This window comes from Xiphias gladius, chromosome 22, assembly GCF_016859285.1.
Source record: "Xiphias gladius isolate SHS-SW01 ecotype Sanya breed wild chromosome 22, ASM1685928v1, whole genome shotgun sequence".
In the NCBI taxonomy this organism is placed as follows: domain Eukaryota; kingdom Metazoa; phylum Chordata; class Actinopteri; order Istiophoriformes; family Xiphiidae; genus Xiphias; species Xiphias gladius.
This window is the reverse complement of record NC_053421.1, coordinates 18,242,708-18,267,214: the sequence shown is the minus strand read 5'-3', so window position 1 is coordinate 18,267,214 and position 24,507 is coordinate 18,242,708. Positions and strand designations below refer to the sequence as shown.

Genomic DNA, 24,507 nt, shown 5'->3' with positions numbered 1-24,507 from the left:
AGAGCTTAAGGTCAGGCGGGGCCTAATATTTCTAACACAGTGGTGAAAAGTAACTAAGTACATTTACTCAAGTACTGGATGTTAGCACCATTTTGAAGTACTTGTACTTTACCAAGGCTGTAACCAGGCCTGTGGAAATACTGAAGTCAGGAGTCCCTCTGATGCACAAAGGATGTGACCAAAAAACCAAAGAAGTCTCATCATTTTTATAAAGATGCTTCTTCATGCTTCTGCCCCAATACATTTTGAAGGGAAATTTACTTCTCTATATTTATTTGTCAGTTAGAGATTAAGACGATAAAAAAAAGGTAAAAAAGGTAAACCCTGGAATTGGCGCTGCAGAGGCCCATGCTGGAATAACCTTGATGACATTCACAGGCCCTGTAGTACCCATCAAGCCAAGTAGACTGATCTGGACATGTAAAATGTTGCCACCTTAAGTACAGGTTTGAGGGGCCATAACCAGGATTTTAGGAATACTGAGGTCATGAGTGCTCTCAGTGCATTTTTAATTGAGGGGATTTTCCCAGATTTTTTATGTTAAGTGTTCAGTCATATGTTTTCTGTAAATTTTATTTTCCAACACAAAGGTCTAAACGATGTTTTAAGGCCTTCAATACACAGGCAGGAATAAAATTCTGGGGGCGAAGTGGTGAAACCCTTATTTATTAATATTTAAAGCCCTTTATCGCAGAAGACATTTGACGACATTCTCCAATTCTCCTACTGGAAAATGTTAATCCCCATCTGGGTTTCTGAAACTCATATCATTCACAATAAAAAATAAAATAAGACCAAAAAACAAAACAAAAATCACAGAATTGCATTAATGTCAACCTTTTAATGTGAATTTGAATGTGTTGTTTGGTGTCACTACTCCATGTACTGCTGGCTAATTCAAGCTCCAACAGTAATATTTGATAACTGGGTTTGCAAAACTTGCATTCAAAATTTAATCAGTAAATGTTCACAAATACTGGCTGCAACTTTCAGAGTACTGCAGTGGATGAGAGTACACTATTTTCCTCTAAAATGTGGTGGAATAATCTCACAAAATAGAGAATAGTGGAAGTCAGTTTAATAGTCATTCCTCACAGCTTAACTCTGACTTTCCCTTCAGGCCCCATTGAATACATATACTTATTTTGTAGAGACATAAAAATAACCGTGTAAATTGACATCACATCACCTGTGGGAGATTCAGGTGTCTGACTGAAGGTGTCTTGTGTTGCAGTTGCAGGTTTTTCCCACAGGATGGCGATGGCCTGACATGACTTCCTGTAGCACTTCCCTTGCAGAAGACTGGACATCCAGTGTAGAGCAACAAGTGCAGGCTAAAGAGTTACTCTGTGCCACAACAGTGAATCTGTATCTTGAAGACCAGAACAGGCAGGTAGGAAATCCAAAAACATAAACGCATACACACAAGTATAATTGTAAGGGATTTATGAAGACGTTCAGTCAGTTTTCAATAAACTCAATTTACAGACTTCACTGTCCTTACCTCATCGCTGCAGCTCATTGGCTCTCCACTCAATCAAAAACACTACTGGCACCAACAGAGAACTTAATATTACTGGACAATATCTTGTCCGGGACCATCTCTCCATTCATTAGACTCTTTCCATCATCAGAGTAGCCTCCAGTTTGCCAGCCGTGGCAGACTAGCGTGCTCTGTTGGGTTCTGGGTCATCGGTTCGGTGTTGAGGGGAACATTGGAGCGTCTGTGGTCTCGTGTCCTTGGACCTGAGCCGTAAAGCTGTTTGTGTCGGCTCGCTTCCCCAGGGCCTAATTCACACGAGCTAAGGAGATTGACAGACAGGAGAACTCAGCTCACACTGACCTATAAAACAATAAAGACGAGTCATAAACATCTCTCCTATCTATTCATCCATCTACCCTCATGTTGTCACGCAATGACAAAGCAGATTTGTGTATCTGAGACAGGGTATGTGTTTGCATGAAAGTAGACCAGCCGCCTGATCTGGGCTCTGTCCAAATGTATCACATACAAGTAGTGTAGGAGACAATGTAGTGTCAAAGTTACACACATACATCAGCATATCAACACGTGGGCATAAAACTTTCTGGATGTAAAGTCTGTCCAAGACAGACAGTGTGTTCAAAAAAATACAAATAATTTGTGACATTTAATTTATTTAGAAGTGCATTGAAGGGGTGAATCTATTTAAAGGCGTTGTTCCTTTTTTATTTCCCTCATTAAACCTGAATCACAAATTAGGTTGGGGGAGATGTATTGTGGGTAAAGATGAGTTTAAAAAAACAACAATTTTTTCAATTTGAGATAACTTGGATGGGGATTGATTGAAAAATGCTTCGTAACATGTTGTGCACTCACTGTGGAATTATATGTCAAATTACTGTTGAGACACTGTTATCTGAGATTTTTCTGGCAACAATTTAAACCCCTGAGGCTTAAGGTATATGACACTGATCAGTGGAAAATAGTGCTTCTTAATGTGACAGTGATGAAAAACATGGCATACTCCTGTCATTCCCTCCCTCCTGATACTTTCCAGAAGGGAGGGAATTGACTGCCCACTTCTATGAAAAGATTCAAGGCACATTGCTTCATTGATATACAGAACATTTAAAAAAAAAACAAAAAACAATTATAAAATATTTAATAATATTGATAATAAAACTATTATCGTGGCTACACAGTTAAAAACAAGACCAAAATGGATTGACTGCACACCAATTTTTCTCAAAGTAAGTCACACACACACACACACACACACACACACACACACACACACACACACACACACACACACACACACACACACACACACACACACACATTTATATACATATATATATGTGTGTTTGTGTGTGTGTGTATATAAATATATATAAAATATATATTTTTAACAACCCTTCACAATAAAATGAACTTTTTCTGCACACAGGAAAAGTAAATGTACCTTTAATTATTTATTGAAGGAGAGACAGTGCATTTTATAGTGAGCTATACTGAATGAGAGCAGAGGGCCATCGTGTGTGCATAGGCTGGTTATTTTTACAATATTAATCTGATGACATGTGATATTATTATAATATGCTATTGTAGCCATAATGTGTGTGTGTGTGTGTGTGTGTGTGCACATGCGTGCACCACTTATCCCTGCAAGACCAACACTGAATATTTCAACAATTTCAACAAAATTATTAATTAATTAATTAATTAATTAGAGATTCATTCAATAAATATTACAAAAATATAAATATTGGGTAAACCTTTGCGAAAACTATTTGTGCACAACACTTAAATCATGTTCAGACACTTCTGGGAAAACCAGCTCTGTTAATTAAGATGGAATTATACCCGATGAGACAGACACAGTCACAGAGTCATGGCACAAACTTTGCCTCATCTCTTTAATCCTCCATACTCAACAGGTGTCAAATGAACTGTGAGGACATCTCTTGTACTCAGTCTGGTTTATTGTAACTTTATATTCATCTGACTGCTCTGACTATTAGGTGGATAGATTACAATCTTCGAAAAAAGTCAAGTGGTGGCAAAAAAAAGATCAGTATTCACTAATTTTAAAATAAAGAGATACATATTCTGTAAAACGTTTTTATCTTTGCTACCATCAGCCTTTCAGTCTGGTTAAGTCAGGTTTTAAACAGATACACAGAGGCCTGACATATGCCAGTGTGTCTGAACCTGTTATCTAATGTTAATGTTAGTATAAGTGTCTGTCAGGTAATCATCATGCAGGCTCCACTGTTTGAGTGTTGTGTGATTTATTTTGACCTTAAGGCAGCCATCTGCCGACCTGCCACGTCTCTCTCGCTGAAAGTCAGGCGTGGAATTAATCAGGCCAATTACTCCTGTGATGAGATCTAGGTGAGCTGTGTGACGCTATACTGGAGGAGCTGAGGTCAATGTTTGTGTCTTGTTTAAAAGGATAAAATAAAATCAGAGGACACATAACATAAAATAAAAAAAGTGTTTGTTTGGTTTGTAAGAGCATGGGAATTTATGAAGACTTCATCTATAAAATCATAACAAAATTTCCTGGGTAAAAATAAAGATGGTGGAGATAGAGTAAGATGCCAAAAAGTCAATGTAAAGACAGTGTGACAGGAAAAGAGGTGTGGTCTCCTAAGAAAAAAAAAAAAAGACAACAAAATGGAAGGAGGGGAGGAGAGGAGGAGAGAAAAGAGAGGTAGAGACAATCAGGGAGGGATAGAAGGAGTTGAGCACTCCTCTGGTGTAAATCCTTCAATCTGATCAGTGTGTGAGGTGGACAAACTCACTACAAGTTCCCAGTGTGGATACACAAGCTGCACTCACAGGGACTCCAAGGTAAGGACGTTTTCACAATATTAATGTAACCGGAACAGTGTGTTAAACGTTGGCCTATATCGGTTCAGTCATTTCAGTGATATGTAACAAAGAGGCCACAGCGCTTCTCTGTATATACCCGCTCACAGTTTGGAGGCAAAGAAACGCACCCCAGGAAAGCAAACATATTTATAGACTTCAATATCTTGTTAAAAATAATAAATGACAATTAGTTATTAAAATATTACATGAGACAACTTGTGCTTTGGATTAAAAAACACATCAATTTGCAAAAGAACAAAAAATGACAGGTTTTATCGCTGATGTCAGTTATCGAAAGCATTATTTATTTATTTATTTTTGGCTGCATATAAGTTTGTCTCAAGGCAGTAGAGACATATTTTTCTGTTCCCAGTCTGTTTTTAAGTTTTTGTTTGGATGGTTCTTTTTTACCAGGTTTATTATGGAATATAGTTTTATTTTTGTTTTTATCTATGGTTTTATTATATCGGTACATATTTCCTATGTTTTGGTATTCTGTGTTGGTTCATTAGGAAATGACCATTGAAATTCCAATGTTTTTTTTTTGATGACTAAACTGGATTTAAAAATGCATGAAAACCGATTTTTGTCTGTTTGATTTAGCTTAAGAAAGAGGTTGCAGGGTTTGTTAGATCCCAGTCCTATATTTTAGGTCACTATTCCTGAGTGTAGGTGGTCTTGATAGTGGACTAGAGTGAGGCTGGATGGAGAAACAATCTCACTCTGTTTCTTAACAGAAGTTCAAATATTACACGGAATTGACAATTTGGCATTTAATGTCACAGTTTGATAACAAACAAATTTAATTTAAAACTTTTTCTGATAATAATGTTCAATTTTACATTATTTTTATTGTTGAGGTACTGTATATTGTACATGAAAAAATTATATATTGTTTAATATATAATACTATTTAAGATATAGCATATCTTATAATATAGCAGCGCTGAAAGGATTATCTATATGGAATGTTAGTTAACAAGTCTGATGTTTTGGCATCACACAGCTTTTAGTTAAAAGGCATTTTAATGGTAGGCAGCATGCCGTTTAACACTAGACACGAGACTTACAAGAGTATGAAGCACCAGCAATGGGAATGCACAATGCAGCTGCATGTGATTTACATGGACTAAGGCTTTTCTTAAACTTTGCTAAATTATGGCTAAACTAATTGCGTGAGACAGTGATGCTGACATTGATTCATAATGCACTGGGAGGATTATAGTTTTAATGCCATATATTCTCTGTCTAGAAAAAAATCTGTTTACAGATGGAAATTGCTTTGCTTTGTCAGACTCAACAGTTGTTTTATTAATCCCATCTCTAACTGCAGTTGTCAGACTAATCGCACTACTTAAATATCCACCTTGACCATATGGTGCAGGGATGGTGCACGACCCTGGTGTTTACCATGGATTACCCCCCACACACACCCACAAGCGCACATGCACACACACACACACACACACACACACACACACAAAAGCACACGAACGCACACACACAGTAGCGTGCAAGGCTGAGGAAGCCCACTTATCTCTGGCTAAGATAGCACAACAACTGTTTGCAATTAGGTTAATTGAGTGACCTGTGGGTGATAATAAACTTAGGGCTAAATGGTGGAGATTGGGTGTGACACGGTTCTGTGCCTCGGCCATCTGTCTCTCCGCTCTAAGCCTCGTAAATCACAACAGGAACTGCAGAGACAGGACAAGTTTAGGACAAAGGTTGTTGTTTCCCCCTTAGACAGTGCTACAGTTTGATAAAAAGATGCTTCTCAGTTAAAAAAATAGGGAATTATTCTTCTCCTGTTTCTGCATCTCATTAAACAATTCTTGCATTGTCATTTATGGAAATCTCAGTGAACGCAGACCTGATCTTTTTGTCACTCAAAAGAGTGTATGTTTTGCATGTATTTTACGTGTTACATTATTGATAAAGTGCAATAAATCATGTATGAACCATCAACACAAACACACAGTGAAACATACACACACAATGTACAGGCTGGTCACTGCAAGCAACAGGTGGTCAGTGAGGTTTAGCAGCCACATCACGTGTGTGCCATTTCAAAATGCCGACCCTGTATAATGAAGGACTTGTTACAGTTACAGAGAGGTCAGCTACCCTTTATAATATAGATACATGAAAAACACTATGAAAAACACGTGGAGTTTTAGGGGTAAAATATGGGAACCAGATTTTAAGGAAGAGACTATACAGGCATTTATATTTGGAAATACACCTGTGTTGTACAGTCATCTCATCAGTGCTGCTTTCCTATACAGGTTTTTATCATCATCCTTCAGGTCAAATCATGAATTAACCACCAAAATCAACTCAAGAATTGACTCAAAAATGAACAATGTTATGGGTGACTCTGTTACCCTATACTGATACTAAGTGTGGCTTTCTTTTGGGCCACACTGAACTCACACTGAAGATACCAACCCAAATCGTGTTGGCTGGTCTGGTCAGGATGTCACAACTCTGATTTGGACTAATCCTTGTCTGGACATTCTCTGGTTGTTTTGGCAAGTGACTGTGCTATGTAAGGTTGCTGGTCAGACAGACTGGGCAAGGATGTCCCACTGAGGAGTTCAACCAACCCAATCACATCCTGCTGAGAACTGAAGACCTTTATGTTTGTAAGCCTGTATCTACATGCTGTCCTTTGTCTTTAGGAAACTGATCATGACTAGAACAGCAAAAAAGGTGCGTGCGTGTCTATATATATATATATATATATATATACACACACACACACATTCATATAAAAGTGCAGAAATAAGGCTCAGGCACAGACTCAACAAAAAGCTAAAATGCATTATTCGATAGGTGTTCATATTATTGTGCCCAATCTCTGTGAATGCAACTAAATGACCTTTATCTAAGATCTCATGCTTTGTCTTACAGGTTTATTCCATTCTTCAGTGCCGGTGAGAGAAAACAAAACGACATCCAGAATAAAACTTTTCTCTCACAGAAAAAAAAGAAGATAAAACTACTTTGTAAATGGAGGCCTTTGTTATCTTGCTCCCTGATGTCTGCTTTACAACAAAGAAAAAGTCAACACAGTCTTTACTTCAACTGGCATCACACATTTTGAAGTGAAACCAAGCACTTGGTCTTTCTGACTGCACTGTGGATGGAGATCATGAGGAACTCTCTGTCTCCACACCTGCTCCTTGTTCCCCTTGTGTTTTCTCCGCTTTCACTCCTCCTCAGCTTTGCATCTGCCAGTTCAGGGTCTGACTATGACTATGGAGCCCACCCACGCTTTGTTTGCACCCCTATTCCTGTGGATGCAGACCCTTCCTGCTTCCCTACAGCGGGTCCAGGTGTAGGGGCAGCAGGGACCAGTGGACCAGGCCATCAAAGTGCACCTCCTGCTGGCTGGTGGGGGGCGAGCGAGGAGGCCAAAGCCACCATCCTCCACCTCAGGGAGAGCCTTGTCCAGCAGAAAGAGACCATACTGGACCAGAGGGAGACCATTAGAGAGCTGACGGCCAAGCTCACCCTGTGCGAGGGATTCGGCCGGGGCGTGACGCCTCACGACGAGCGCCACAGCACAGGCTCGTACTCCCATCACGCGGGAGTGGCCAGTCATCAAACATACACTGACATCGGGCACCATACCAACCAGCAGGGTCACCATGGAAACAGCAACCTCATACCAGACTCACCACACCACACCTCTGTAGGGGGGCAACGAACGGATGGAGGTCACAGCAGCAACAACCAGGTGAAGGACAAACATGTGACACCAGGGGACATCACATCATCACCAGAGCAGATGGAGCGGATGCTGCAGGCGCTGAAGGAGAGGCTGGACAATTTGCAGGTGAGCAGCGAGAGGAGGTACCTGCAAATAACACATAACTACACAAGGGAAGGCATGGTGCATTTAAGAAAAAAGTGTGTTAATGTAAATATATTACAGCTGAGTAATGAGAAAGAGATGGGAGTAGGAAGGCTTGTCATACGCTGTGTGCCAGTATATGGCTTCTCCTTGTTTGGACACATTAATGCTGTTCTCACTGGATTGTTTGTCAATTATCAGGTCCCAAAGTAGTTTGTCTACTAAGTACTTTAGACGAAGGAACAATGAATTACTTAATCGCATAAAGCCACTCACTACGTTGGCAAGAGAGACACTTTGATGTCCCTCAGTGGGCACCTGAGAGCAGCGAAAGGCTCAGAGGTGGACGTCAATGATGTAAGATATTCTTGTATATGGTTACAGTGGATTGATTGGTTTTTGGCAGACATCTGGATGTCTTATGGCCCCTGTTTGTTTCTTTAGCTACCTGCAGTTTTGATTGTCTTGGTGAATTTAGCTGTCCTTTTCTGATGTCTCTCCTCTTTGGATGATGATGTGAGACAGATGACAGGGGCTGCAGCGTGTGTGTGTGTGTGTGTGTGTGTGTGTGCGCGTATGTGTGTTTCTGTGAGTTGGGGGGGGGGGCACGAGTCTAAGATCAGCAGTAATTATCGTGATCTCCCTTGACAGACTGGTAATCAGGGCACACACCAGGACTAAGCCTGGATTACCTGAGAGGAAGAGAAGCAGAGGCAGATACGGGAAGACACAATAAATAAGAGAAGAACTGCAAAGCATACCTGAGTGCTGCATTTGATAATACAAGATAATTAGTGACTGCAAATAGCAGGCAAAGAAATACACACACGTGTTCTTTAAGGTGACAGACCAACACATGATTCCTTGATGGCGGTTTGATTCTATGCCAAAGCAGCTCTGATGCCTTTGTCCTGTCTGTTGCAAATAGGAAGCACAGGGATTAAATGACAGGATTTTTGAATTATTATCAAGACTTCACCTCTGCTCTTCACTCTGATCTCCCTCAGCAGAAGAGGAACGCATCCATCACCTACTCCAGCTCTCTGAAGGAGCTGCTGCAGAGGAAGATCAGCGCTCTGGAGCAGCAGCTGCACCATCACACCGCCGCCCTCAACAGCCCTGAGCATCACGATGACACCAGCAGACACAGAGACGACGGAGACCATCACCACGACAATCGCCACGTTGACGGACGCCCAAATGACCACACGGACGACCGCAACGATGGACATAACGATGGTCACAACGACAGCGGGAACCACACTGATCACCCCGATGACAGCCACAATAATGAGCATCAAGATGCAGACGGTGACCATGGCGACCACGATGATGGCCACCACAAGGATGATGATGATGATGATGATGATGATGATGATGATGAAAACCATCACAGTAATGAAGCAGATAGTCACAGTTACGTTCCACATACAGGATACAGAGCCCCAGGGCCCCGCGCTGGTTTCCACTCAAATAAACTGGAAACGATGCTCAACCAGCTGCACCTCACAGGTACACAACATTAAAATGCGCTGACAATAACAACAGCTGACAGTGAGTTATGTCCAGTTCTTATTAATGAAGCAGCATTTGGTATGAGTCGTGTAAGTAGTGAATTATGCAGCTGCAGAAGGGAAAGGAAGGACCTGCACATTAACAGCAAAACTTGCAAAATATTGCCAGGTACAGTGTGAAATCTGAATGTTTTCTTCTGTTTGGCACATTACTCAAGCTCATTTTTCTGTAAAGGCAAAGTTATGTGATTTGTTTTCTCTGTTTTCATAAGCCGTTATCTGCTTTGGATGATCAGCTTTTACAGCCCAGATTTCATGTTTCTTTCAGTCATAATCTTCTTAAATTCTATTGAAAACAGGAGTGAGTTTCATAGTTCATTGTTGACCTTGGACGCAGTAATTGACAAAAGAATCTCAGGATCAAAAGGTCCAGACCAGCTACTAAATGGACCTTGAGGTGAGTTTTCTTTTTTGTCAACCACTGTTCGCGAGGTCAAGAATAAACTTTTAAGCCAACATGGACAAGGAGGACTTAACTGCTCAGAAAAAACTCATTCTGCGGAGGAAGATCATATTATACAATCAAAAACCCCAGACTAGAGCAGCTACTGAATGAACCTTGAGGTGAGACTGCTCGGTCAAGGAATGATGTTATGTTTCCTTAAACCAGGTTCCAGCAGGAAGAAACCCAAGAGTCCAGATGCCTTTCAGATCAGCTTCCCCATGAGAACCAACTACATGTTCGGGCGGGTGAAGAGGACTCTGCTGCAGGAGATCTTCGCTCTGACTTTGTGTCTTTGGATGAAGGCGGGCGCGGGGCCCAGCCTGGGGACGCCCTTCTCTTACTCCGCCCCTGGACAGGCCAATGAACTGGTGCTTATTGAGTGGGGGAACAACCCCATAGAGCTGCTGGTGGACGACAAGGTGAGGGAGAAGAAATGTGAACCCCACATTACTCCTCTGAGTTAAAGTGTTGAAGACCCTAAGAACTTATTTTCTCAACCTTCTTACTATGAGAGACAGGATCCTACAAGAAAAGTCAAAAGTTACAACAGTTTTTTGTTATTTCAAATGAGAGATTTCTGTATTTCCTCTCAGTAGTTTGAAGTGGGTGGAGCTCAGTTAGAAAGAGGCAATGTTACGTAATGTACTTCCATGCACCAGTCTGATGACAGCGGGTGCGTTGTTGGGTAGCTGTCAATCAAATCACACCTTCACCGTCCTCATGAAGCAGATTAACTGAGTTTGAGTGTTATCAAACAATGCATTTTAGCTTTTTGTTGAGTCTGTGCCTGAGTCTTTTGTGCTGGATGTTTGACCAAACTGTCGGCAGTCACGTTGCATTGTGTTAGGTTTTGACAAAGAAGAACAATGTGTGGAATAAAGAAGACAACATCTCTGGTTCTGCTGAATCAGAATTTTGATCCTTTTTTAAAAACTTTCCATCGTGAATCATGTTATAGGAGTGCAATGTTCTCTTTTACAAATTGAAGCCAAGTTGTCAGGGGCTTTAAAAAAGGCCCTGGAATTCCTCATCTGAACTCCAACTCTCTGCCTCCACCTGCTGCCTAAACTGCCTCTGAACATCTAAAGAGGGGTGAGGGTCTGTGGAGATCCTTGTTGAGGTGTGCTTGAGTAAAACACTGAACCTTAACCTCAACGATTAACTTACCTCCTCCTGAAATCTTGTTTTCGCTGACTTCCAGTGGTGCAACCTTGCTGCAAAGATGCACAGGAGTGCTTACTGAGAGTGTTTACTGGTGCAACAGAGCACACTTCTGACCATACAAACCACAAGACGGCAGAGAAACACTGCTTTTCAGCCTGGTGATATATCACTCTTTAAGTGTGTATTAAGAACTTGCCGGCTTCATGCATGCTTGTAGTTCATGTATTTAAAATATATTGTTCCGGGAAATGTTTAAATGAAGGTCTCTGCATCTTCAATATCCCATCTGCAGGCGGCGACGTTGCCCCTGTCTGTGAGTGATGGGAAGTGGCACCATGTGTGTGTGACCTGGTCAACACGGGAGGGAAAGTGGGAGGCCTACCAGGATGGAGTGCAGAGAGGGTCCGGGATTAATCTCTCCCCCTGGCACCCCATCAAACCTGGAGGGGTCTTCATCCTGGGACAGGAGCAGGTAAAGACAGAGGGAGTCATTTTGTAGATGCACACATTGCAGATGCAGACAAATCTTTACAGTCCAAGAAGATACGTACCTGCGTGTGAGTTTATTTATTTATTTTTTTTCCACGGAGGAAAGGAAGGAAACTATTGACTGCAGAAAAGTGACAGATTTTAATATCCGGTAACATGCAAGCCTTCATGGGCTACTGGTGCTATTAGGTGCCTGTATTTGTGAAAATAATGAGCATGTTAGATTCACAATATGGAAGCCTTTATCCATTGTTTTTTGCCGATTCGATATTTTAAAGTGAGTTTCTTCATACAAATATTATTAAACCTCCAAATTTCAGAAACCATTTGACCTGAACACTAATTGTTTTATATTTTACTGTATCACATAATCTTCACATAATCTTTTATAATTTTGACAGAAATGATCCAGCTGTTGAATGGTCTCATATCTCCCTCACTGTATGTCTCCTAAGCTAATGAGCAAAAAAACAATGATAACAGTAAAAAAAAAAAAAGTTTGATTACGCTTGCATCTCTTTTCTCCAGGACACTCTTGGAGGCCGTTTTGATGCCACTCAGTCATTTGTGGGTGAGATGTCAGACCTCCACATGTGGTCACACGTCCTGAGCGCCAGTGACATTTACAGCCTGGCCTCATGCGGCAGCCACCTCAGAGGAGATGTCATCGCATGGTCCGATACAGAAGTGGAGCTTCATGGAGGCGTTGCCAGATACCCCTTTGAACCCTGTAACTGAAATAGGGGGACTGAAGATGGTGCAAGAAGAACAGGATGATCATTCAGTGGCACCAACTCCTCCACACTCTGAATCATTGCCTTCCTTTAAACTTAATGACTTTTTCATAAAAAAAAAGACAAAAGAAATTACAAAAAAAAAAAAAAAAAAAATCAGACTAATCTGTGTTTACAGATTCTGTGTAGTGACTGGGTGGTCTTACTGGCCATTAACTAATCACTAAATAATGGCCAGTAACATCAAATTCTAATGTGTTCATAAGTTAGTGTTTTATTTGAAATGGTGCTGTATGTGACATATTGTCATATTGTTAATAAGACTTAACACTGTGGGGTCTGTGATAATGTTAGCAGAGCCTACATGGGTCCTGTTGTGGTGAAGTGACAAACCGTATCTTGTTAGTATGATACTGATGCTGATAGAAATGTGCTGAGAAATCTATTTCTACTCTGGATTCTCTTCTATAAAAGTTTTCCATGGAAGATACAGCTAATTTACCAAAGAAACTGTAGAGTTAATTTGTGTCACTTTGTAATATTAATAATCTATGATTCATAGATAGATTTATGTATTATTTGGGAAGAAATAATGAAAAGCCAGTCAGACTGAATTTAGTTTTACAGCCTCTGCTGGTTTTACAATTATTACAGGGACTCTTGCCACAATTTTGTATTGCAACAGTGCCCCTTGAACAAATAAAGTTTATTATGTTTTTTCCAACTTTTCTATATTCTACAATGCTTGTTTGTTCACTGAACAAATCACTGACATTTCTCTTTTTATTTGCAATAAATTTGATTCTAACTTTGTGAAATCTGACTGATGTATTTTGTGTAATGAAGCGATTGCACTGTGGCTTTTTCATTTCAGAAATGATCTGGCCTTGACTGTATATCTGTTATTGTACTGTATATAAAACACTGAATTTAGGCCAGGGTAGAACTCCGATGTACGTGTTTGTTTTTTTTTAATTTTCAAATGTTAGGCCAATGTAAATAAAAGTGTGAAAGAAACATCTTTGTTTTTCATTCTTTGTAGAGGTCAGTTTGAAGTGATGCAGGTGAACTGGAAGCATCTCTGTTTACCGATTATCACTGATTGTGTTAAGGTTAATAGAGTTGGCCCTCAAGAGCTTTTATGACTCAGGGCTGTGAAGAGAGGACACCCAGTGAGCAATTTGACCCCATTAAATCAGGCTACAACAAACTTGCTGCAACTGCAAATGTCCAAATTATACTACATTTGCCAGGCTTAATCTTACAATAAAACAAACCTCTTCACCACACAGCTAAAATATAAGTCAAAAAGCATCAAGAAATAAAAACACACCCACCAGCCCATCATCTCGGTTTACCTTTTATTGTTACACAGTAGTTTACTGGCAGCAATGTATCGTGGTTTTCCTTTTGCTACATTTACAGATGATCTATCCATCTTCACCTCACAGTAAATAAAAATAAATAAATACAAAATAAAGACGTTTTCTGAAAGAGGTGACTCTGGGTTCAAAGGAATCTGAAATAGAGGACCAGTTTTGGTCTGATCTTTTCAGTGTTCATTCTTTTGTTTTACTGGAAACATCTGTTGTCCCAACAGTATTTTTTTTGGCAACTTTGCACTTCAAATGAGGGCCTACAGACAGTCCATGAGATTTATATAAGCACAAACATTTAGTTATAATATTAGGCCTTTGTCAGTTTGATGAAGTGGGAGAGTAAAGGCAATAACAGATCTGTGCTTGAAGGACCAATCACTTGCTGTGTTTTTGAAACAAGGTCTATATGTTTTGATCAAAGAGAAAAGACCCCATTCAGCTTCATGCGACACGATCTCTATCAGTTGAGCAAATACAGTGCATGTTGGTTAGGAACTGTTGCTGCTATAGCTAGAACTGACCAGGTGATGGTATTCTATATTCCCACCCAGTTCACGGTTCATCCATCAGCATATTGCAGTGTGTGTGTGTGTGTGTGTGTGTGTGTGTGTGTGTGAGATCACAAGTAGAGGGTGCTACAGGGTATTGGAGTTGTGGCGTCAGTCAAAGTAACAGCATTTTCTCACAAATGCTTAAATTGATAAAGTGCAGTAGAACATTATTTCTCCTACCATCTAAAAATGCCAACTTCAATAAACAACTAGAAATAACAGTTTATGAACTGGATGTCAAGCAAATCTATCACTGAACACAAATCTAGACTTGTTACTGATTCATTACATCTGAATTATTTTACTATTATGTAATGAATCAAAGATTAATTAGTGTTCCTTGTTTTGTTGTCTTTTCATTTGTATCACTGTAGTATGATGGAAAATTTCAGGACACTGGGCAGACAATGCAATAAAGGCTGTACGTTAGTTAAACAGACTGTGAAACTGATTACCACTTGTGCTTTACTGAGTCTGATTTACTCAAAAAACCTGCAGTATGGTCAGGAGTTAAACAGACGACAAAACATCTCCAAAATATCTTCTTCTTTTCCAAAGAAACTATAATTAAGACAATTTACTTTATGCATAAATCAGCTTCCACATTAAATGCCATTTTTCCAACTCCACTGGGAACACTAACACTTTTCAAATCAGTGCACTAACATGATCAGCGATGCATCAGTGCCTACGACTGATGCCTCAGTTTATCAACATGCAGGTCTACAGTAGCTCGTACAAAAATCAGATTTTAACAAAAGATAAAGAATAAATTAAATCATTTCTATGTGTATCGTAAACAAATATGCTAGCATCTATTTACAAAAAGTATACATTGTAATGAGCTGCCTTTGTGATTTCTTGAGACTCACTATAGCGGAAAGACCCAGCTCTAACAGTTAATGTCTGACAGGTTTATCACAAGTGGGAGAGTTGCCGATGTTCGTCTTGTAGTGTTTTGCAAGAAGGAAGTGATTTGTGGCATGCTGTAACGTAATATCTGAGTGAACATGATTATCGTTGCTCAGTATAGTGTTATAAAGGAACGGCTAAAAAAGCCTCCAGGCTCGTATTACGGTTTTCTACTTCGCTATTGCTCAAACATGTTAGGAAACATGCTGAAGAATATGTGTGTTGTCTCTGTGAGCTGAAACAAGCAGACACTGCTTGTTTTTGCCTCCATTCATTCTAAAGTGACTTTTTGCTTCAAGACCCGACCGTATTTGCAGCCTGGCGATGCAAATTGGCAAATATAAACAATCATGAACAGTGACATATTCCTCCCATAATGTTTACAGTATCTAAGAGTGGACAGTAATAATGTGTATTTAAAGCCGTTGAGTAATGGACACAGCAATAATCTGGAATCATTTGCTGCTTTGTTTCTCTCTGACCAAATATAACTGAAACTAAATCTATTCAGTGTTTGAATAGCGAATTCACATTTTGCCTGGGTTAAGCACAATCAAGACAGGCGATTTCTCATTTAGCTGGCTGAAAGAAGAATCCACGAGAACTGAAGCTGCTTTCTACCTAAAACCATATTCACATTAATGCAGATAAATCTCAGAAAGCTGTTTGTTTCATGGGTTTAGCATTTTTAGATTGTATTCTGAAACTCTGTTATACATGCTAAAAAGGCAGTGAAATAGACAAATAGATTAGGCATGAACAAGCCCACAACCTTTAGCATTTCTGTGGAGCAACTTTCTTCTATTTTTAAAGTTTTCTGTGGTTAACAAAGCAACTGCGGAGAAGAAAGTGCTCCAGCAAGTCAAGATTCTTAAAAACTGATCAAGACAATCAAGCGCATGAGATAATGGCAATCACAGCTTTTCTGAATCCTCCTTGTTCCCGACGTTTGCAAATTCGTCCAAATTTGGTGAGCGGTTTTGAAAAGTTGGCTTAAGGTAAATATAGGGCCAAAACAGGAAAAAAAATGTTCTTGAAATGATCTGCATTAGTGTGAATATGGCCTATGACATGTTTCACAGTTCACTTAAATGCTGAACGAGAGAGGAATGTGGTGAGAAGATGGGACAGACAGCGTGCTGTGGCTGTAGTGCGCCGGGTTGAATAAAATAGCAGTAGTGTAAGAACAGGGGGTGAGCTCTTTGCTCTGAATGTGGCTTTCAAAAGTCTGGTAGACAGGACAGCAAGAAGTCCTCATATCAAGAAGAGGATGCGTTTGGGGACTGGGAAGATGGAGTAACAGAACTTATGAACATGTAGTAAAGAGCATGGACAAAAACATGTGTCCCATGTTGGAAGGAGAGGTGTGAAGGACAGAGGAAGACAGGGAGAGAATGAAGGGAATCATCTACGGTTGTTCCTCCTTCTTCTTCAGTGATATACGTTTCTTTCTGGCTGCAAGCATTTCGTAGAAAGGATCCACACTGACGGCAGACCTGGAAAGATGACAAAGAAACACTGGAGGTGAGAGGTGGATCATCAAAATATGCAATTAAAAAAGGTACATGTACCATCCAGGCAGCAGTTAAGACACTGAAATTAGGCGCTTAAAACAAGAAGCTACCTAGGGTTTGGACATTAGCCTCCATTTAACATTTACATACTTGATGCTGTGGATCCATTCGTCCTTCTCCTCAGGTGTGGGGGCGGAGATTCGGTACACCATGTGGTTCCCCTCCACTACCCTCCCGTCAGCCTCTGTCTTACACGCCTTAATTAGCTGACCACGGTTGTTGGGGATGTACAACTCAAAGCAGTTCTTTCGGGAGAATGGCAAGGAACCTCAGATAAACAATCATGGCACAACTACTTTGCAATAATTTTAAGCAGGAAGGCAAACTTACTGGCTTCCTCGGATCTTCAACCTCACGGATGCTTAGGTTTTCCAAGGGAATGATACCTCGCGGCTCCTTGTCCTGTTAGTGAAACACACAAACAAAATTGAGAGGGCTTTTATTTTGTGTTTTTACGGGTTTAATCAAGCCCAATAGGTTTTTGACAGTGCAAGAATGAATAGAAATTTAAAAAAAACAAACAAAAACCCCTCACTCTGTAATTCAGAACCATTATGACAAACGAGGTTAAAGAAAATCAATCTATGGACTTTTTCTTAAATGCATCACTTATGACTGGCCTTTCAATACATAACAAATAATTACCTCTGCCAAGGAGGTTGTGATTTTACCCGTGTCTGTTTGTTGGTTCGTTGGTCTATTTGTCAGCAGGATTATTCAAAAAGTGCCAAACTGATTTGCACCAAACTTGGTGGAGGGATGGGGCATGTGCCATAGAAAAACTCACTAGATTTTGGTGCAGATCTGGTTAAAGGGGTGGATCCAGGATTATTATTACTTTTTTTTTTTTTTAAATATATTTTCATCAAAATTTAGCCTTGGCGGAGCTATGTGCTATACTGAGTGCCATTGTAGTTTGTATTGTTTCCCTTTATAACTTTGTATCTAGGCAGGGTTCAAAACACACTAATGTCCTCTTGGAACATGTGTAGATTAGTGCTGGTAATGCTGTGGTGGTATCTCTTTTATAAGTCTGACTTGTGTCTCTTTTGTTTTAATGCGCATGTGCAACCGAATCAGTTACCCCTCTGTGGATTAATAAATTCTGAATATAATCCTTGAGTTCAGTGACCCAACTTCCTTACAGATACACTATCGCCTTTTGCCTTGAAATAACCTTCTCTGGAACAGCAGTTTATTCTCTGTCGCAGCTCAATCTTCAGCTCCAACAAACAATCCCAATTTTCTAGAAGTCCTTAAATGTTACAATTTATCGAAAAATAATAAAAAATGCCCCAAATTCCAAAATGATTACCTAGAATACGCCAATGCAGATACATTAATGTTTGAACACAATAATCATAAGAAGCTTTTCAACATCCTCTTTACTGAACCTGGAGCATCTACATGGATTGACACACAACAGAGGAAACCAGGACTTACTGTGGTGTATTCAAAGTAATAAAGGCAATTGTCTGTGAGAATGAACCATCGCCGTTTCCAGGTTTTCACCCGCCCCCCTGAAAAACAAGAACACAGTCCAGATGAGTGAGAGGAGAGGGAAATAAAGTTGAAGGGATACTAGTCTACAGTTTCTACATTCTTACGGCTAACTATGTGGCTACTTTTTAAACTACAACAACTCTGACCGTACATACCTCCTGAGAAAACAAGCAGCGGCAGTAGGGGGTGGAAATCGCAGGGAAGAAGCAGACACAAAAGGGACCAGAGGATTTAGAGGGAGACAGAGGACAAAAAGAGAGAGAAAGAGACAGGGGAGACACGAGAAGGAGAGGAAGAGAAATGATATTAGTGACACACAGATCACAGGCCCCGCCATGCAAAAGAAATCAATTAGATCTTTAGACTGCCGTGGCTCAAGAAAGCGAGTCTCTTCCATCGTGCTTTGGCAATGTTTAAATGCCACAACACTACGAGCGGACAATTCAAGTGGAGGCAAAGAGCCAGTAAACCTCAAAGACAGGAGGGCAGGTTCATCATAGCACAAAGCCTCAGAAGAGAACAGAGTACAGTGGCATACATATCATGTTTTCTCACTAGATCCTGGAAATCTTTGTATCTTTAACATTGACATAAAGCATTTGTCAGTATAAGTTAAATTGTACAAGATCGGTATTAAAGCCAACATGTAGGGCAGCAGTACTCCCCAACAAAGCAGAAAGGCCTCATTGGCATCATCTCACCAAGTTTAAGAAGCCAGCCCTCTCTGTCCGGGTTGAAGAAGGTGTGTGTCAGGTCGTTGCCGTCATCCTCAGGGATCTTGAAGGGCTCATTTTTAATGCTTTCGTAGAGATTCTAGAGTAATTGATATTATAATAAAATAAACTCCTCAGAAATCCCTTTACTATGATCATTTTAATTGCCATTTGACCATCTGCAAAGAAAAACAATAAAGAGTTCATCATACTCTGAGCAGTTCCTCTGGCAGGTCTCCCCCCTCGTTGATACCTCGGTTCATCGAGATGAAGCGGTCCACCCCAGGTTTGTCCCTCACATTGGGGTTATGGAGGCTCGTGTTCAGCATAATGATGGCAAAAGACAGCACGTAACATGTGTCTGCGAACAGGAGAGACACGCAAGAGAAGACAGCAGTCGTGAGTTATGTTTTGTTCAAAGATTAATCCCCTGGATTTATCCTAGATTGACCCTGTTTCAAAAATACTGCTTTCTACTACTTTTTAGTATGATAAACCTGCTAAGATACCTCTGTTTCAATTAAGGGAGTGCTGAAGGAACCTCCTCTCAAAAAATTTAAAGGTTCCCTGTGGAGTTTTTTTTACCTCTAGTAGCGCTATGCATTTGTTTTTCTATGAGTGGGTCCCCATTTTGTTTATCTCACGCATATGCACATAAGAACACTCATGTAAGAACACTCGAGTGATGCGATACACATTGTAATGCTAATGGTTTCACACTACTACATTCATCAACAGGTGACGGTAACACACCAGGATGCTGCAATGTGCCAGCAAAGGCGGGGAAGAATATGACAGATAGCAAGTAAACATGGATTTCATAAAAAAAAAAATCGTTTTTTACACAATACATTTGTTAAATCTTAAGGAAAACACATTTTGAGTAAGACTCAATGTAAAAAAAAATGCACAGTGAACCATCAAGGAAATAATTAATGAAAACACAAACAAAAACTGGTTTTGTGGAAAAGCGATCATGTTGTTTATGAATTGGGAGACTGTCAGATAATTTCTGGTAGGGAACTCATTGTGTGTGTTTCTTTTACTTTTGTGCTGGGATAAGAGGAGTCGAAAGAACTGTCAATTAAATCTACACTCAAAAAAGGACCACCTGCCCTACGTGAAATGCAGAGTGACAGTGTGTGTTTGTGTTTACCGGTGCTCTGGAAGACGCCAGGGTTGCAGTGGCAGTATCTCTGAGCGAAGGCCTCCATCATTCTGTCAATCTTTTGGGCTTCACCGGGCAAACGGAAACTCCACAGGAACTGTCTGGAGAAAAAAGGTCAAGGTTTAGGTCAAGTTGGAAAAAACAAATTCTGCAATCAAGGTAGAGTTAAACAGTCTCTACTGCTCTCTTGTAGAATCCCTTCCCCCCTTAAGCTGAAGTGACAATGAGAGTGGGACTTTCCATTGTTGAGAGGGTTTGTTTATCCGAGATTGCCAGGATACTAGTCAAGAGGTTTTGTCGTTGGTTCAAAACAAAAAACCTGCCAACATGGACAGGGTTTACCTGAGGGCCTGGACAAGGTTGAGATCAGTGAACTCATGGAGGTCAACAAAAGCCTGAAGAACTTTGATGTTGAAGTCATCCCTGCAGTACAGCGACAGAGAGCACAGTTACAAAGGCTGATACAGAAGGAGAAAAGGGACAGAATATTAATTGGCACAGCACCTTTCTCCCAGGTAATCTCCTATAGCGGTCTTGTTGAGTCCCTCTCCCTTGTACAAAAACTGAGCGATGTCCTCTGGAGTGTGTCTGAGGAGCTCGTTCTCCACCAGAAACACGATGCCCTGCAGAGAGCAGAGTCAGTCACCACACAGGTGATATAGAATGAAACAGACTACACCTGTACAAATATTGAAGATTTTTACCTTTTTTGGGTCCATGTTGAATTTCTTCCTTCCCATTGCCACATGCCTACTTTTCTGTAGAGTTTTACTGCAGAGGGAAAAAAGTGATAAGAAAGAATGGCTTTTGCTTTTGAATTACATCTTTTTATCAATAATGATAACAACTCAGTGGTCAAAAAGACAAATCACACAAGATCACATGAGAAAATATCACCCCAACACTAAGAGCATTTTAATTATTAACAATAGTTTCTAATATCCTTCACTATGTCAAGCACAGCAATTTAACACCGTTACAAATTGTATGATAATGTTCAACTAATTTGAAATGCAATCAATCACAGTGAAGAAAGTGATGAAGTGATGATGTATTGGGGAATTGACATTGTCAAACAATCAAAGCCAAATTCTGCCATTCTACTGGTACAAAAACACCACATGTTTAGAGTGCAGTAGCAGTGTTACTGTAAATTTTCTTCTTACCTGCCCTCTGTGCTGGTCTCCAGTCCCTCCACCTCCAAAATGGCCTCTCTTAACTCCTCCCTGAGCCTCTGGATCTCCTGCAGCAGGACGCCTTTCCTCCTGCGGATGTCCTCCAGCTCAGAGCGCTCCTCAGGGCTCAGGTCTACTGGGACTGTAAGGGAAGAACAGAAGAATGACTCCATTACTGCTCTTGCACATATAACAAATGGTAGCTGCGCCCAAAACACCTAAGGCAGAAGTTGTCATTATTAGAAACATGAAAGCTTAACAAATACAACTATTTTGACCATTGTTGCATTGTTACTCAAACTGGCTATGACCAATTCATTCTATCTATATCTTACAATGGAAAGGAGTGGAGGAAGTGGAATAGTAGCAGTTCTAACTGAAGTTTGCAAAGCTTAATATAAAACATGCAATGGAAAGGCATTGGGTGAGAATGCCTGCTGTGTTTTGTTTTCTCTTTCGGAACGATATAAGCCTTTTAATTTTAAATTAAAGTCATTCCACAGTTTCAAACAATTTGTCTTGTTCTCTCCTTTTATTATCCCTCCTCCCTCTACTCACTAACGCCTCGTTGCACCCCGTTTGTGCAAAAAATACCAAAAACCAGATAGTTCGTCATCTGTCACTCAATGGAAACCAACATAGTCAGAGCACAGGTCGACTGTAACACTCAGTACAGAGTCAGTGATGAGATATCCCCTCTGAGATTTCAGCTGCCAACAGAATACAATAAATGTGAATAGATTTTCATTTGTGTCACTCACTGTGAACTGTTTTCATTGCAACTACTTTCTATTAAATAACTAGTCCCTACAAAAAGTGTTGGCAGCAAGGTACTGTGATACTAAGACTGAATGGCCATTCTGTTAACACCATTATTCACTTGATAAAACTTTTGACATGGCCAGACCAGGAGGTCAACAACCAGGTTAGGGCAACATGGTGCTATGCAGCAATTTATTTAGCTGATGTTGGGATAAGGATAAAGTATATTTAATTTTAGTTACTCAGCATGAAATCCCTGACAAAAGCAATTATATCAAATTACTTTTCTCGAAATATTTCTGGGTAAATGTCACCAGTGGTCATTCTAAGTCATAGCCCAGTACAGACACTTTGTTGCCAGTTTAGCAGTTACATCTAGCTTAAATTAATACCGTGTAATAAAACAGCCCTGCAATAAATCCTACCTCATAAAAGCTGTAATGTTCAGTTGTGGGTTGAAACTATTTTCAGGGGTAATGCTTAAAATGTATGTTCATTTATGATTCAAATATTTATTATAAGATCACTGATGCAAATGGGGTGGGCAAAATATTTTTAAAAATTCTCAGTTTCACAGAAGACAACAGCTCTGTGAAATACAGACCCAGAGCAACCATATAGTTAAATCAACAGCTACCTCAAACAATTTAAACTAAAACTGAACATCATAACGTTCAGGAAGGCAGGATTTGTTGCACTGCTGTCGTATTTAACTGGAGTAGTTGCATTATACAGACAGGCGTTTCTCTTGATCCTCATCGATATAATGGGTGTGGACAAAATAATAGAAACACTTGTCACCGTAACACAATAAAATTCAGCAGCACCACAAACTGCAGCCTCCAAAATGACACTCCTCTAAAAAAGTTTCAGCAAAAACTGAACATTATAACCTTCGTAAAGCTAGGATTCGTTGCAGGACTGTTGTATTAGTGTGCATTTTTTTTTTTTTACCTAAGTTTACTTGATAAACTGGAAAGAGTAAATGTGTGTATAATCAAATTTTCTACATCGACGTATTTTGCAAAAAAATCATTGTGGTGACCGATTTTGTCCAAACCACCCGGACTGGGAGCTCACAGTAGCAGCTTGTGATCAGCAGCACCCAAACCCTCTTTACCTGTGTGTTTACTCTGCAAATCAACTGCTGCTCTACAACACCACCAACCACGCCCACAGTCTGGATTAACTGTAGGGTTTGATTCGTACTACAGATGCCAAGGCACTAATTTCAGGATGTATCAATAGAATAAACAATACACAATTTTGAAAAGCTCTTTGTGTGTAACTAGGGAGGCAGGTCTGGTTGTTAAATGTCCACCGATGTTAGCTCCGAGCACACAGTCAAACAATCAATATATAGTTTACGCAAGGCTAAAATAATGCATCTTTGCGGCTTATTTTTAACCCCAAAAATGTATTTAAAACGCACGTCCCTACTATTCAACGGACAACAATTTTCGTCTAGATCTTTAACGGAATGATTAGTTTGTCACATAAACTAAGCCACTAGCAAACACAGCTAGCCACAGTTAGCTAGCGATAGACTGTGCAAACAGCTTGTCAGTAAGCACACTTACTGTAGTCCAGGTCATCCATTTTTGGCGCTTTACTTTTAGGCATAAATATTTCAGAGTCGACTGTCATTCAATATCAGAAAAATTGGGATATATGTATAAATATATCCTCAAAACTAAATGGGAAAAAAATAGACAAGAGACCTAGTGTCGAAACGTTGGGCCGGAGACAAAGAAGGTGGCGACACCGGAAATGGTGTCTGACTTTCGAGTGGTCTACTTCCGGTCAGTGGTTTTTCAAAATCCAATCCCTGATATTTATTAATGCAAAAACGAAGTTTTAAATGGGAATCATGCTACTATACGACCTAACAAGTCACAGGTCAGTGCTTTTGAATGTGTGTATTTCATATTTACTTGGCTCTGTCCTGTTTACAAACCTTTCTCACTTTACATGGAGGTGGTGGGGAACAGCAACTTTTATAAACGGTAAACTTATATATTTTGTAATAAATACTGTGAAGTGTCTGAATGTTTCCAGGTAGCTGCACGCCTCTGTTTAGGGGCACTAGGAGGATATTTTAACAAGTATAGATTTTATTTATTTCAAAATGACAGCTCG

The 24,507-nt window shown here is 40.1% G+C and overlaps 2 protein-coding genes across 2 annotated transcripts; one reads left to right on the top strand and one right to left on the bottom strand.

Moving 5' to 3' along the window:
* Positions 1-1,286: 1,286 nt before the first annotated feature.
* LOC120784503 (neuronal pentraxin-1) lies at positions 1,287-12,651 on the top strand. Its single transcript, XM_040118365.1, has 6 exons — positions 1,287-1,393; positions 7,280-8,207; positions 9,236-9,737; positions 10,410-10,663; positions 11,701-11,880; positions 12,426-12,651. The coding sequence occupies exons 2-6, from the start codon at positions 7,512-7,514 to the stop codon at positions 12,633-12,635; spliced, it is 1,842 nt and encodes a 613-aa protein (XP_039974299.1). The 5' UTR covers positions 1,287-1,393; positions 7,280-7,511; the 3' UTR covers positions 12,636-12,651.
* Positions 12,652-13,978: 1,327 nt separating this feature from the next.
* Positions 13,979-24,157, bottom strand: cyth2 (cytohesin 2). Its single transcript, XM_040116696.1, has 12 exons — positions 23,949-24,157; positions 21,598-21,748; positions 21,136-21,202; positions 20,936-21,054; positions 20,774-20,854; positions 20,420-20,532; positions 19,476-19,624; positions 19,252-19,363; positions 18,491-18,567; positions 17,378-17,449; positions 17,138-17,292; positions 13,979-16,969 (listed from the first exon to the last, which is right to left on the bottom strand). Exons 1-12 carry the CDS (start codon positions 24,013-24,015, stop codon positions 16,882-16,884), a joined length of 1,251 nt encoding a protein of 416 aa, XP_039972630.1. The 5' UTR covers positions 24,016-24,157; the 3' UTR covers positions 13,979-16,881.
* Between the last annotated feature and the right edge of the window lie 350 nt (positions 24,158-24,507).